General features: G+C 45.5%; 1 protein-coding gene across 7 annotated transcripts in view; it reads right to left on the bottom strand.

Moving 5' to 3' along the window:
* The window catches only part of CHL1 (cell adhesion molecule L1 like), a 129609-nt gene that overhangs the window by 52025 nt on the left and 64057 nt on the right, over nt 1-13527 (bottom strand). For all 7 annotated transcript variants that reach the window (XM_030956549.1, XM_030956548.1, XM_030956551.1 and 4 more), the window contains exons 3-5: nt 5927-6116; nt 3937-4042; nt 2105-2295 (exon numbers count right to left, since the gene is read on the bottom strand). In XM_030956549.1, the coding sequence (XP_030812409.1) occupies nt 2105-2295; nt 3937-4042; nt 5927-6017 (388 nt within the window). In that variant the 5' untranslated portion in view covers nt 6018-6116. The remainder of the gene's footprint in view (nt 1-2104; nt 2296-3936; nt 4043-5926; nt 6117-13527) is intronic.

The following is a 13527-nucleotide window of genomic DNA, read 5'->3' as shown; positions in this document are numbered from 1 at the left end:
GCTTTTACATTGCACCAGTAAATGAAAGAACTGATGGCAGAAGTGTTCTAATAACAGCAAATGTGCTTCAAAAGATGTGTGAGTTGGGTAAATCCCTCTAATACATTATCTGTACCATGTATTTTTTTTTTCTGGGTTTAGGAATTTGCATATATTAGCACTAAAATTCCTCTTGCTTTTGATAACAACCATGTTTGTAACCTCTCCATAAATTTGTTGCCATCCACTCCCAATGTATTTAATATCTACTTAAGCTACTCTAGACTGTTCTTCATTAAAAGCAAAAAATCTCCTCTCTGAATACAGATCCAATAATCCCAAATACAGACACCAACTCCTTGTTTTCCATCTTCTTTAGTTCAGTAGCAATGGAATATCAGAACATTCTGCTGCTGGAGCTACAAACATGACACTGAGCACTTTAACTCCTCTCAAATGTAATGAGTTCGAGATATTTTGCTTAAGAGAAGTTGTATTGACCTCACTGCCCTGCCCAGACCCCAAAGTCAAAAACTATGTCTGAAGTTTAACCGCATCACTCTCCTGTCCCTGCCTGAAACTCGAGCTGCCATCAGCTGCCCATCCTACCCTGTCAACAGTTCAATAAACCTCAGCTCGCTGTCCTAAAGCTTTCTGCAATTCTACTCTGCTCTGGAAAGCTCTTCCCTAAAACAGCTGCAAGGTGGTGGAGACTAACCCACAGAGCAACACCTGGAATGCTGCAAATTCCTCACCCAACACCAAGCTCTGGCATCAGGGATTGCTGTGTGGCACATTTCAACATTAAATAGATTTCCCAAGGAAAAAGAAATCCATAAAGCTGGATGGGAGGAAAATAAAGCATGTCTTTCATGGGGAGCACTCATAAAATACATTTACCTGGCAGCCTCAGCAGGTCCCTCCCAGGAACCCTCCCAGCCCTTGCAATGTCCTGGTTTCAATGTGCCCACAGCACCAGGACTCTCCCAAGCCTTGGCTGTGCCTGGAATGCTTCTCAGGATTATTTCCTATGCTGAAGACAGGACAAAAATGTTTATTCGTGTTTCTCATAGCCCATTTCATCTGCCAGAAGTGTTTTCTGTGCAAAAGCAGCCACCTCCTGTCACTGTGGGGCTGGGAAGGCTGTGGATGCATTCCCTGCCACATGGATTCCACCTGAGCACGGAGCTGTCAGATATTTCATAACAAAATACTGCAGGAGCTTGGAAATGCAAGATCTCATCTGAAAAAATCCACTGCACTGCTGCTTTTCTCCGTCTCTGCCACTGAACTGCATCATAAAACCTGCTTCAGGTTCTCACCCTGCTCCACCATGGAGCTGGGGGAGTTTCTTGTCCTTTCCACTCCCTCTGGGAAGATTCTGCTTCTGATTTTCCTCTTCTCAATCCTGAATTTAGAACCAAAATGTGTGCTCATATTCCAAACTACAGGTGATTAAATGGATTGGTACAAACCAGTTGTTTCAACTTTGGGACATGGTTGAATACTGAACCTGGCTGGGCTGGGTTAAGGGTTGGACTCTGATTTTAAGGGCTTTTTGCCAACCTTAATAATTCTTTGATTCTATCCATAAATTTCATGCCACTTCTACAAACCTGGTCCTTAATCCCTCATTTCCCTCTCTGCCCTTCCTCTGTGCTAATAAAGCACAAACTTCTAGGATCAGTAATTTTCCCTGCTTTATTTTTAAGCTTGTTTTTTATTCCAGCTCCAGGGTTTTATTCTTCTCCCCATCAGTATTTATCCCAAACCCTGAATGCTGCTGACATCAGATTAATGAACTCACAGCTGATCAAATCACTTCCCCTGGAGTTTTCAAACATTTGCATCCGTTGCTATTTTGCAGTAATAACCTGTGGGAGTTGATAGTTCAGTGGTCTGAAATCCTGCATCCAGATTTGGTTTCTGTCCTCAAAATCAGGAATTTAATTAAATTATTCCAAGAAGAAAATACCACTTTCTTCTTTGAATGTTCGTTGAATAACAAACAACTCATGTTTTGCCATGTGAGCTGGTTCTTTCCCATTTATTTTGAGGAAAGACAGCTCTCATCTTAATAATAAAAGTAATAATTACAAATTTCAACCAGAAATGAAGGCCTTACTTGGAACAATCAGCTCAATTTCCTCTGACATGGCAGTTCCCAGCACGTTGGATGCAAAGCAGCGATATTTCCCTTGGAAATTGTTGATGATTCCCCGGTTTTGGATCACAAAAGTTCCAGAGTTGTTGGATGTGACTATCCTGGGGTCAGATGATAAATCAAATGGTTTTCCATCCTTAGTCCAGTTAAAGCTGAAAAAGAAAAGGAATGTTACAGTGGGCAGGCCCCAGGACAGCATTTTGGTATTAATGAGGGGTAAAAGAGAGTTTTATCAAAATAAAAGGAAAAACTGGATGGAAGAGGAGATGGAAGAGGAGAGAGGTGAATGGCAGAGTGCCACTGTGCCCCTCTGCCTCGTGCTTGGGCACATCCCTCCTTCCACACTCTGCTTTTCTTGGCTGTGCCATGAGAGCAGAGCACAGAGCCCAGGGCAAGGACAGGGACAGACAGAACACCTGGGAAAGACATACACCCACAGCACCTGCAGGCTGGCAAAGGCTGTGGCTGTAGTGGAATTGTTGCTTTGGAATGGCAAAGATGCACAAGAGCTTTCCCACCCTCCACCAGGGCTGAATCAGAAGAAATTCAGATGATTCCATTGAGGTTCTCCTTGCCACAGATCCATTTGTAGTTGTGATGCTGCTGGGGGGGTGATTTTGATAAATGCTGTTCCTGTACCTGCAATTCTGGATTGAAATTTGCCTAAACCCATTTAAAACCAGACAGCTGGAAATTGCAGTAACATCAATTTAGTGACAGATGTACCTTTCTGTTTTGGTTTTAAGAGAATAAATCATTAACAACAAAACCATTGTTTTGGCACTTCAATGGTCTTGGTAAAACCACCTTGTTCCAGGATGGAGGGAATATGGGATCCTTGCTCCAGGATGGAGGGAATATGGGATCCTCCATGATGGAGGGAATACAGGATCCTTGCTCCAGGATGGAGGGAATATGGGATCCCCTCACCTAACAGGCACTACCACATCATTTAAATACACCAGGAAACTTTTCACTGATGCACTGACAAACAGTGGAACAAAGGGAATTTATGATCATGCTACAAATCCCCATTCAGAGCTCAATTAAAAATTACCAAATCGTCTTGATCTAAATAAAAGAATGCCTTTTAAAGTTTAAATTGTATTGCAAAGAAAGAAGAAGGGAAAGATTAAAGAGAAAAAAATGACATTCAAACCAGCTATTAATTTAGCCCAAACACCATTCAGTGGTGAAAGCCTCAGGAGGAGTTTTTACTGTGTTATTATTACACTCTTGTTAGTCACATTTTCATTAAAAGTCTTTCCTTTTTCCACACTGTGTAAAATGCACAGTGCTTATCTTTGGATATTTATCTGAATAACTTTCTGTGTCTGTTTGTATCATCACCATGGCCCTGCTGAGGTTAGGTACGGACAAGGCATCTGATAAAATGCAAATTGCTGTTTGAATACACAGCTTTATGTGGTTGGGATTTTTCGGGTTGCTGTGGAACAGGCAGAGGAACAGCTGGGCCCCTCTGATTGCCATGACACAGCCCATCTTTTGCAGCACAACCCAGACAAGGTTTTTTTAAAACCAGGGGGTGAATTTGGCACGTGCCAGAGAAATCAAACATCCCCCAGCAAGGAAAACCATGTTGATACCTATTGACAGGGTGAGGGGAAGTGATGGAGCAACAAAAGCTGAATGGCCTGAATGCAAAGCCAAACCTTAACCCTGCTGAGGATGATGAGCAGGTTTTTGTGCAGCAGCTCCTGACAGACACAGCAATGTTTGGCAAAGGTTAAAAGCAAACTCAGCTTCTGTTTGCTTCTCCAAGCAGTACTCACGTGGGCTGGGGGTTTCCTCTGGCTTCACATTTAATGGTGAAGTCCTCATCAAAGGGGTAGGCAACCTGGGCGTGGGATTGCTCCGTGATTGTTGGAAGCTGGGAAACTGAACACAAAGAGGAATTGGGTTAAAACAGAGTTCCAGCCAAACTGGGCTGCCCTCGAGTGGAGAGGGACAATGGCAGGATTGCATTATTCCTGCAGAAAGTGAGCCTTGCCTTGGGAAAAGGATGATCATCACCTCCCTGGCATGGACAATACCCTCTGGTCACTGTCACTGCCTCCATGGCCAACAAAAGGCCTGGCAGAGGGACAGTGCCCACCCTGATTCCCCTCCAAACCACCCAGGGCAGAGCAGAGCTGGGACCACGCCAGAGCCAGAGCACAGCGCTGTGGCCTGGCAAATTTATTCACAGTGAAGTCAGGAACTGGATTTAATCCAGACACAGATGCACACACATGAAGTAGCAAACTGCTGCCTCCATCCTGGATAAAATTGCCAGAAAAGCCCATGGACTGCTAGGCTGGTTTAATGCCTGCCCCAGGGTGCAGCTGCATGGTCACGCACCGAGGCTGCACCAACTTCTGGTTTTTTCTGAGGGAATTAAAGTGTTGCAAAAGCCCGTGTAACAGAGGAAGGAGAATGTTCCCTGCAGTGGAGCTGGGATAATAGGATCACCCCATTGTTATAAACAGCCAGGAAGAGAATTAAAATGCTCTTTGTGTGCTGCTTTAAGTGCAGGGAGCTCAAAGCTGGAGTGAAAATCAGTGTCTTGTCATATCACATGGTCTCAAAGCTGAACACTTCCAAGCCCACCAGCTCCACTGATCAGAAATAACTTTTTATTATGATATAAAATGCTTCATTACAGCTAATTAAGGGTTAGGTGGTTCCCTGGGGTAGGTTCATAAAAGTAGTGGATGCCCAGAGAGTTTGTCCTGTGCTTTACAGTCACAGCTCCACTTTGGCTTTATTGAAACACAACAAGCCAATGCAGTTCTTTCCGAAAAAAACCCCAAAAACCTCTACTTCTCAATACAAATTTGGATAGTTTTACAAAAATATCTTATAAACCTGCTTGGTTGGCTTCCTCTTTGCAGTCAGGGCTATTTGGCAGGCTCCAGAGTGCTAAGAGCTCATGGCAGATCCACGGGATGCCCTGAAACTGGCCCATGTCCTACTCTAAGACCCTGAAAAGAGCCTAAATTTATCCTTCCTTAGGTTTACTTCTTTATTTTTCCCCACCATAATTAATAAATCCTAATATGGTTGAGTTTTGCTTTTTTGTTTTTTGGTTTTTTTGCAATCAAAACACCAAAGCAAAATGCAGTTTTCAACCCTCCTGGTCCATTTATGTCTGAAAAATGCAAAGCTGGGGAGGTCTGGGCTGTACTCCAGGAAGAGGGGTCCTCTGGCTTTCCTTGGATTGCTCCCTGTGAGCCTCACGCCGTATTTTACACGTGTCCTGGAAGCTCACGATCCATGTAAAACAAGCAGTTTGAATTCATCCCAGCCGGTGAGGGACGCAGGAGCTGCTCCCCAGGGCAGGGCACAGAGTGTGAAATCCTCCTCTGGGGACCAACACTGGCCCTGAGACATCCACCTGCTCCTTCCCCAGGCTGGAATGGCAGCTTGCACGACAAGGGAGGAGGGATTTATGCACATCAAACAAGCTTCAGGGGGATTCAGAGCCAAAATGAGGAACTGAAGTGAAGGACGAACCCAAACCCCCGGAGCTAAGCGTTGTGTTGGATGGAAAACACCACAGAGATGTTATTAGACAAACTTTACTGCTCCATTTAAGCAGGCCCAAACAGGACAGCTTAGCTTTTGATCAGACCTGAATTTCCCAAAGGCCACATTGTGGCAAGATTAAATTCCAAATGGAACACAACTGGAAAGGAGGATTTAGTATTTTTCCTTCAGGGATAGCTGCAAAGGAATACCAAACAAAAACAGCAAAGTGCACAGCAAATAACTACAACTCACCTGATAATGGTATTTCAATAGCTGCTGCCAAACTCAATACAAAGAAAAACAGGCATATGGTGATGCCTTTTGTGCTTAATAGCATCTCCATCGCTCTTCTGTAAACAAGGAGTCCAAACAGAATGAGAGATACCTTATGCTTCTGCTCACTGTCACTTCAAATCAGGCACAGGGATGTGAGAGTGGGAGTCTGGTGAGGAGAACAAACAGCAATATTAGCCTGCAATATCAACCTGGGTCTGACACAGTTAGAAAATTAAAGCAATGCTTCAGGTTTGCAGCTAAATTGCACTAAATGGTCCATTTTCCTCCCGCCCCATCCCCTGGCTTCAGGAGCAACCTCTATTTAAATTCTAACAAAAAAAACACATGCACAAAAGTACAGCTCTATTGTAGCACTGAAATATTTTTTTTTCTGTTTGGCAATTAAAAGTAGAGATGGTTCAGAATATGGTGCATTTGTAATCATTCCAGTTCATAAATTTTTCTAATGAGAGTTATGTAAGTTGCAAAGTAATGTAACAGATCTAATGAGAGAAATTTGGTACACTAATGACCTTGTTCATAAATCTCATCTGTCTTTTATCTTTCATTTATGCTCAAAGAAGGACACAATCTCATTTAGCTCATTACTAGGAAGCAGAACATGAAACCTTTGCTTTTCCCTCCCAGTCCCAGAACTACTCTGTGTGGGTTTCACACATTCCATTGGACATCCTTAGGTTCTGAATGACAAGGCAAAAATGTTGTGTAGCTGCAGAAAGGAGACAGATCCAGCTCTAGGTGAAATTCACAGAGAAGATAAGGAGAGAAGTTTTGATGTAGGTCAAAAATCAGGAAGAAATCCTTCCCTGTGAGGGTGGGCAGGCCCTGGCACAGGTGCCCAGGGAAGCTGGGGCTGCCCCTGGATCCCTGGAAACGTCCAAGGCCAGGCTGGACATGGGGGCTTGGAACAGTCTGGGATAGTGGAAGGTGTCCCTGCCATGGCAGGGGGTGGGAGAAAACGATTTTTAAGGCTCATTCCAACCCAAAGCACCCTGGGATTCTGGGATTCTGCAAAAGTGGGTGCACGGAGGATTCTGATCACCAGCTTCATCCACAGTCCCTGAGTGAATTATCAACCAGCACAAGCTGTGCTCACCTGTGCACCCTCTCACAGTGCTAAGGGACATCAGTCCCAGGAGAATTTAACCTCCTCAGTTGTCAGGATACCTGTGAAAGAACAATTCTGAAGACAAGGCCACAGTGCAGCAGCCATGGATTCACCAGGCATGCTGGGCTGGCATGGCCTGGCCAGCTCTGCTCCATGGGCACAGCTCACCAGGGCAGTGCCCGGCCCAGCTGAGCCTGCCTCACACACAGCTCTGGTATCTTTGCACATCCCAGCCCGCTAATCCAGGGATCAGAAAAGCAATCCCGGGATCACAGGAGCAGTTGGCCTGTGGGGACAGCAGGAGGTGGCACTGTGCATGGCTGGGCTGGCCCGGCACAGCTGGGGCGGAGGCAGAGCTCAGCGCACAGCCACACCCGCCAGCCCATGGGGGCTTTTTCTCCTTTTCCCTGCAAACAGAGATGTTTTCCCCCAGCGCATTCCCTCTCACAGCTTGTGCTGTGGCCCTCCCTCTAGGGTGAGTTCTGTTCACACCAGCCCACAGAAAGTTCCTGGAAGTTCACATCTGTGAGACCAAAACCCCCAGCTGGGGATTGCAATTGGCCAACGAGGGGCGAGTGACAGACACCATAATCACATAAGCCTCATTTGTTTAGAAATGAGGCTAAAAACCAGATGTCTTTTAAGTATCTTAAGCCCAAAGTATTTGCTGATGGAAGAAGCTGACTAATCTGCTTAGGGCTCCGCTCTGCAGAAGGGCACTGGAGGGGACAGGGACAGGGGACAAGCTCAGCTGGCACCCCCAGGCCATCCTGGGTATAAATCAGCCAGAATCAGGCAACACCAGCAGTTCTCTTTCCTCAGTTTGAGTTCTCCTGGCTCTGAATTTTGAGCAGTGGAGCTTTCCAAAGCTCAGCCTGCCCAAACCTGGGCTGTGTGACAGCACAGGGGACACACAGGACACGCAGCAGCCCCAGCCAGCAGCCACCTGATGGCTGCTGTCACTGCAGGATGGGGCTGTCCCCCTCCTCACCTGCTCCTGGCACACGCTCAGCCCCGGATCTGTGTCATGGCAGTAAAACAGATGCTCTGACAGAAAACCCTCTGGATGCAGAATTGCAATTTAGGCTGATAAAAACCTGCCCAGCCTTGCTGCCTGCAGATGGCACGTTGGTGGCAGCGAGAGCCTCCTCTCCCCCATCTGCTGTCAGCTCTGGGGACAGGAGCAGGCAGGTCAGGATGGCAGCCAGAGGCAGGGGACCTGGGATTACACGAGGTGTGCAGCTTGCTAAGGTCACGGCAAGTTTCATTTTAGATTAATTTATACAAAGCATTGTATAAATTCAGATTAAATCCAAGAAAAGAAAAACAAGCGCACAGCTCAATTCTTTAACCAAACCAATTAGCTCACACCTTATTTTTTTTTCCCTTTTTTTTTTTTTTAATGAAGTGCCACAGCAGAACAGCAACATTCCAAGTAAACGGGATGTCCTTCATCATGTGGCACAGCCCGACTTGCCTCTGCAGGCTGCTGTAATTAGTCGGCCTGTCTAGCACCTCACTCCTGTTCCCTGGCTTGAATACTAATGCTGGGGGCTGCCAGCAGCAGCATTTGGGAGCAGGCAGCACAGGGGGACCAGCAGGGATGGACCTGTGCACACCCAGCAGGTAATTCCACCTGGGGACCTCCCTGCAGCTGCCTTGGACCTCGGCTGGTTTATTGGGAGGGGATTCCATGAGGAGCAGCCCTGGGGCGATGGGAATCAAGCAAGAGGCTCTTTGCAGAGATATTTACCTTGTGACAGCCTCCCAGCAAGATAAAACTCGTGCTCCTATGTCTGTTATCCCTGGCGGAGTAGCAGAGGCTGTGACAGTGATTACGGAATGCCAACACTTCACACACATCTCCCTGACCTGCCCCACTCCCTGCTCCCTGCCCTGGGCACTGCTGGTGCTCAGCCAGGTGAGGCTCATGCTCCCTGCAGAGACCTGGGCCAAGCTCTTCACCTGTTTGAGGTGACATTTAGGCGAGGCTGCCAAGCTGTGGGCATTCAGGAGGCCTGTCACGCCTTTGGCTGTCCCAGCAGGCCTCAATGAAACTGCAGAGACGCTGATTAAATCCCCAACCTTCCCTCTCACCTCCAGCACCCAAAACACCCGAGCCCCTTCCTTAATGAGCAATATCCCCCCGCAGCCCATCCATCCTGCCTTCAGACACAGCCACACACCCAAACTCCAGGCAGAACAATCTCTCACTCCAACCATGACTGAACTCCAAACCCAAACTTCTCAGCGTGTGCCACCTCCCAGCAAATGAACAATTTCACTGCCTAAGTAATTTGGAGAAATGACTGAGGGAGCTGTGCAGGCACTTGGCAGCCAGGGGCAGGTTTTGGTCTCGCTGGTGCCAAAGCACAGCTCTGTCCTTGGGGGAGGACAGAACCAGGGACCCACTTGCAAAATCCTGACCTTGGGAACAGCATCAGCCCTGCTGGGTCAGGCCCAGAGTCCTGCTTTTCATAGAATTACAGGATGGTTTGGGGTGGAAGGAGCCTTAAAAATCATCTTCTCCCACCCCTGCCATGGCACCTTCCACCATCCCAGGCTGCTCCAGCCCCAGTGTCCAGCCTGACCTTGTGCACTGCCAGGGATCCAGGGATTCAGCTGAGAATAATTCCTGCCACCCTCCCAGGGAACAATTCCCAATTCCCAATATCCCATCCATCCCTGTCCTCTGGCACTGGGGAGCCATTCCTGTGTCCTCTCCCTCCATGTCCTTGTCCAAAATCCCTCTCCAGCCTTCTTGTAACCCCTCTGCAAGTACTGGAAAAATTGGTAAGGTCTCCCCCAAGTCTTCTCTTCTTTTCCCCAGGAATTCCACATCCCCCTTTGCTCTCAGGTGGACTCACTGCAGCACCACTTGCACCAGGCATGGGGCCACCAGATTGCCCAGGAAAACCTTTCTTCTGCACCACAAATGAACACGGATTGCTACAACAAATGTTACATCTGCAGCCCCTCCTCTCCCTTCTTCTTCCCCCCTCCTCCTTCTCTTTCTGCCTTTCTATTTGCTTTTCTCTGCCTCAGGCTTAAGTCAAGTAATTTGAATTCACTGCAAATACTTATCTGTAGTTCCTTACCTGCAATTCATTATTTACTGTGCTGTTCAGTTAATAGTAAATACTGATTGCTCTAAGGACAGCTCATTTGTTTGTTTAATGAGCTGCCTTTAACTTACACTGAGCAAATCTTTCAAACTATCAGTATTTCCAAGGAGCAATGGAGTTCCAGATTCTTTTATTACATCCCCTTGCTTCCAGAAGGATGCCATAAAAATATTGGACAACCAAGCAAGAAAAAAAATTATTAAATTTCCATTTATCTCATCAACCTAGCGAAGAATTTCCCCTACATGTAATTACTGCATTAAAATTGCTCATAAATAGTAGCAGGATGACAGCCAAAATTCCCAGATTACTGGTCTGCCACTTGCAAGAGAAATTATAATGCACTACTAAATATGGCATCAACCTCAGCTCTTTGGTTCCCTCTTCAAATATTCCTTGTTTAAGTCCTGTACACACAAATCTTGAGGAAAGTAATGGATCCCCACAGCTGAACACTGGTGAATCCCCTGGCCAAGCTTTTCATTAGCTAGAACCAAGTGTAATTTCTCAGTGACATGGATGTTACAGGACTGGTAAATATTTGTGATTAGAAATTACAGCCTCCCACGTGGCCCCAGTTATGGAACCACAGGAAAAAAAATCTGGGGAAAAAAATGCTTTCTGGTAAGAAGAAATAAAAGTTTGGTTGTTTAATGATTCCACACGAAATTGTTCATTTTAAGAGAGAGAATTTTAAACTTTCTGTATAGAAAAACACAGACCCTCAAGAAAACACTACATTTAACCTGAAGCCGTAGAGAAGACTTCCAAAATTAAATAATAAAACTAAGATTATAAGTGTATAGTTTAAATAAAAGTGTGTAATAGCACATAATAGAAAACTTAAGATTTAAAGTTTTAAAATATAATAATAACAATATATAAAACTAAAATAGAAATTGTAAAACAATAGCGAGTCCTTCTTCTTCATAAGTTTAAGTAGTATTTTATAATTAAACAAAAAAGCCCACATTACAAGACATAAGTAATTAGTTATTAAGTTAAACGTAAAAATAAGTGTCATTTCTTAATTAAATGGGTTTTGCTTAAAAAAACCTTACAGAAATAAATACAAAACCATTTTATAGCTTGTGAATAAAATACCGTAAAACTCACAACTTATAAAACTGTAATATAAATAAGAAATAATAAACGTCTAAGTTCAAACACAAAATACCATCTGAAGAACTTAAGAACTTTCAATCCCAACCCCAACCCAAAAAAAAAAAAAATTAAAAAGAAAAATAAATCAACATTAATGTAGGGAGGAAAGATGAGTTCAGTGCTACAGAGCACAGGGGCTCCACTGCCAAGCTTTCCAGCAAGTGGGGCATGGAAAATTCAGCAGGTAAGGAAAGGAAATGTGCTCCAAATGTGCTCCAAAGTGTTCCCAGAGCAGCTCCCAGCAGAGGGGTGGCAGCCCTGGGAGCCAGGCAGGGAGCTCACAGCGGGAATCCATCACCTCAGAGCTTTTCCACACCTCAAGGATCTCCTTCCTTCACCAATTAGCTGGGAAATGTGGAGATTTCTGCTGCATTTCTGCTATAAGTGCTGCTCTAGTGCCAGTTTTTATTCAGCTATAGATCTTTTTATTCCCCCTGAAAACCCCCCAAAGTGCAGAGTCACTCAGGAGTCTGGAAAAGAGAGGGAATATTCATAAGGACCCCATTTTAGTTCAGGTGTCAATGCCACCCATTGCTTTTCCCCTGAAAGCTTTTTGACATGCCAGTGTCAGCGTGAGGATAACCTTCACTTGACTCTTCCCCAGCCATATATTCTGGGATGTTTTCAGTTCTTAAAAAAGCAGCCCATGCATATGCTGGAGGTGATTAAAATAATCACCCAAATCAGAAAGCTGCTCTTCCTTCCATGGCAAAGCATTTCCAAACCCACTGCAGCACACAACAGGCACAGAGATATTTTTGGTTTAGATGCAATTCCACTCTCAGGAGGTTTAGTGAGAAAAGTCCATGCATTATTTATCTTACCAAGGACTTCACAAACATTATTGGACAGCACATCTAAAGGAAAAGTTTTCAGTCTAGTTACGCAGCTTCAACATTATTTCACAAAATGTATGTGTTTCAACTGTGATTGCAACTATTGTGCCTCCCCAATTTTGTAATCCATCAGTCTTCCACTTTCCAAACCCAAAAAACCACTCTAAAAATAGAATGAACATAATCAACGACGAAATATGTACACAAGGCTGTAGCACAATGCAGCAGTAAAACATTCAATTCAATAAAGAGCACAATATAATTAATTCCCCTAGGCCAAAGTTTTAAGGAATAAACAAGGAATTTGGGAGGCCAGCTTGCCAGGTGCTGGCTGTCTGGGAGAGCAGCTCAGCCTTGGGCTGGGCAGGGTGACAGATGGTGCTGTCCCCTGGCTGCACTGATGCTGTGCAAACCCAATTTCTGGTGCTGGAGATCTGCCCTGAGCTGAGGGGAAGCAAGAGGTGCACGAGCACCTTGGAATCCAAGGGTGTGACCCCAGGAAAAGGCAGCCAGCACCAGCTCCCCATTCCCACAAACACTGCCTTACCTGCTCCCAGCAAAATCCTGGAGTGCGATCCCCTCAAGTCTCATCAGATCACAGCCTATGCTCTGAAATGGTTTAAATAAATGATTTCTCCTGGTCATATCTGTGCCCACATAATGGCCCAGCGCCTGGGAGAGCTGGTTTAATTGGTTTTGTCCATCTGGCAGCTGAAGCATTGAGCACAAGGACCACATTTCTTACAGCTTTGCATGGATTTTACACACACACAGGGATGGAGATGAGCAAACGGGGTCTGTAACCCTCAATGACACTCAGGGGCCCAGCTTTGCCAGCCCCATCAGACCTGCTGGAACCTCAAAATGCCTCTGAACAGCACCTGCAATAAGGACTCCCAAAAAAACCCAGAGTGGAAATCAACACCTGCTTTAACCCCTTCATGGCCCAAGGAATAAATGTGAGCTGTGGATGGGCTGTTGTTGCTGATCATGGCCACCTCATTAAACTTTAGCGATGACATTCCTGACATGGCACTTCCCAGAAAAGTGAGATAACCACCTGGTCACTCCTTCCAGCACGAGCACACAAACCTGCACCAAGTTCTGCCCTGGAAGTTCTCAAATAGGTGAGTAAACAGCAACATCTGGATTGATCTGAGGAGAACAGCTGGGACATGGGACACCAGGTGACCCCACAGTGGCTCAGAGGGAGAACAGAAATCCTCTGTCCTCCTGCAGCTGTCTGGGGACTTTCTGAGCCAGATCTGCTCTTTAATGCCAACACCTCTCCTCCATAAATTTAACTACCTTTTTATTTTAATT

This window comes from Camarhynchus parvulus, chromosome 12 (assembly GCF_901933205.1).
Source record: "Camarhynchus parvulus chromosome 12, STF_HiC, whole genome shotgun sequence".
In the NCBI taxonomy this organism is placed as follows: Eukaryota; Metazoa; Chordata; class Aves; order Passeriformes; family Thraupidae; genus Camarhynchus; species Camarhynchus parvulus.
The sequence above is the reverse complement of the archived record's forward strand: the minus strand, read 5'-3'. Positions and strand labels throughout refer to the sequence as shown.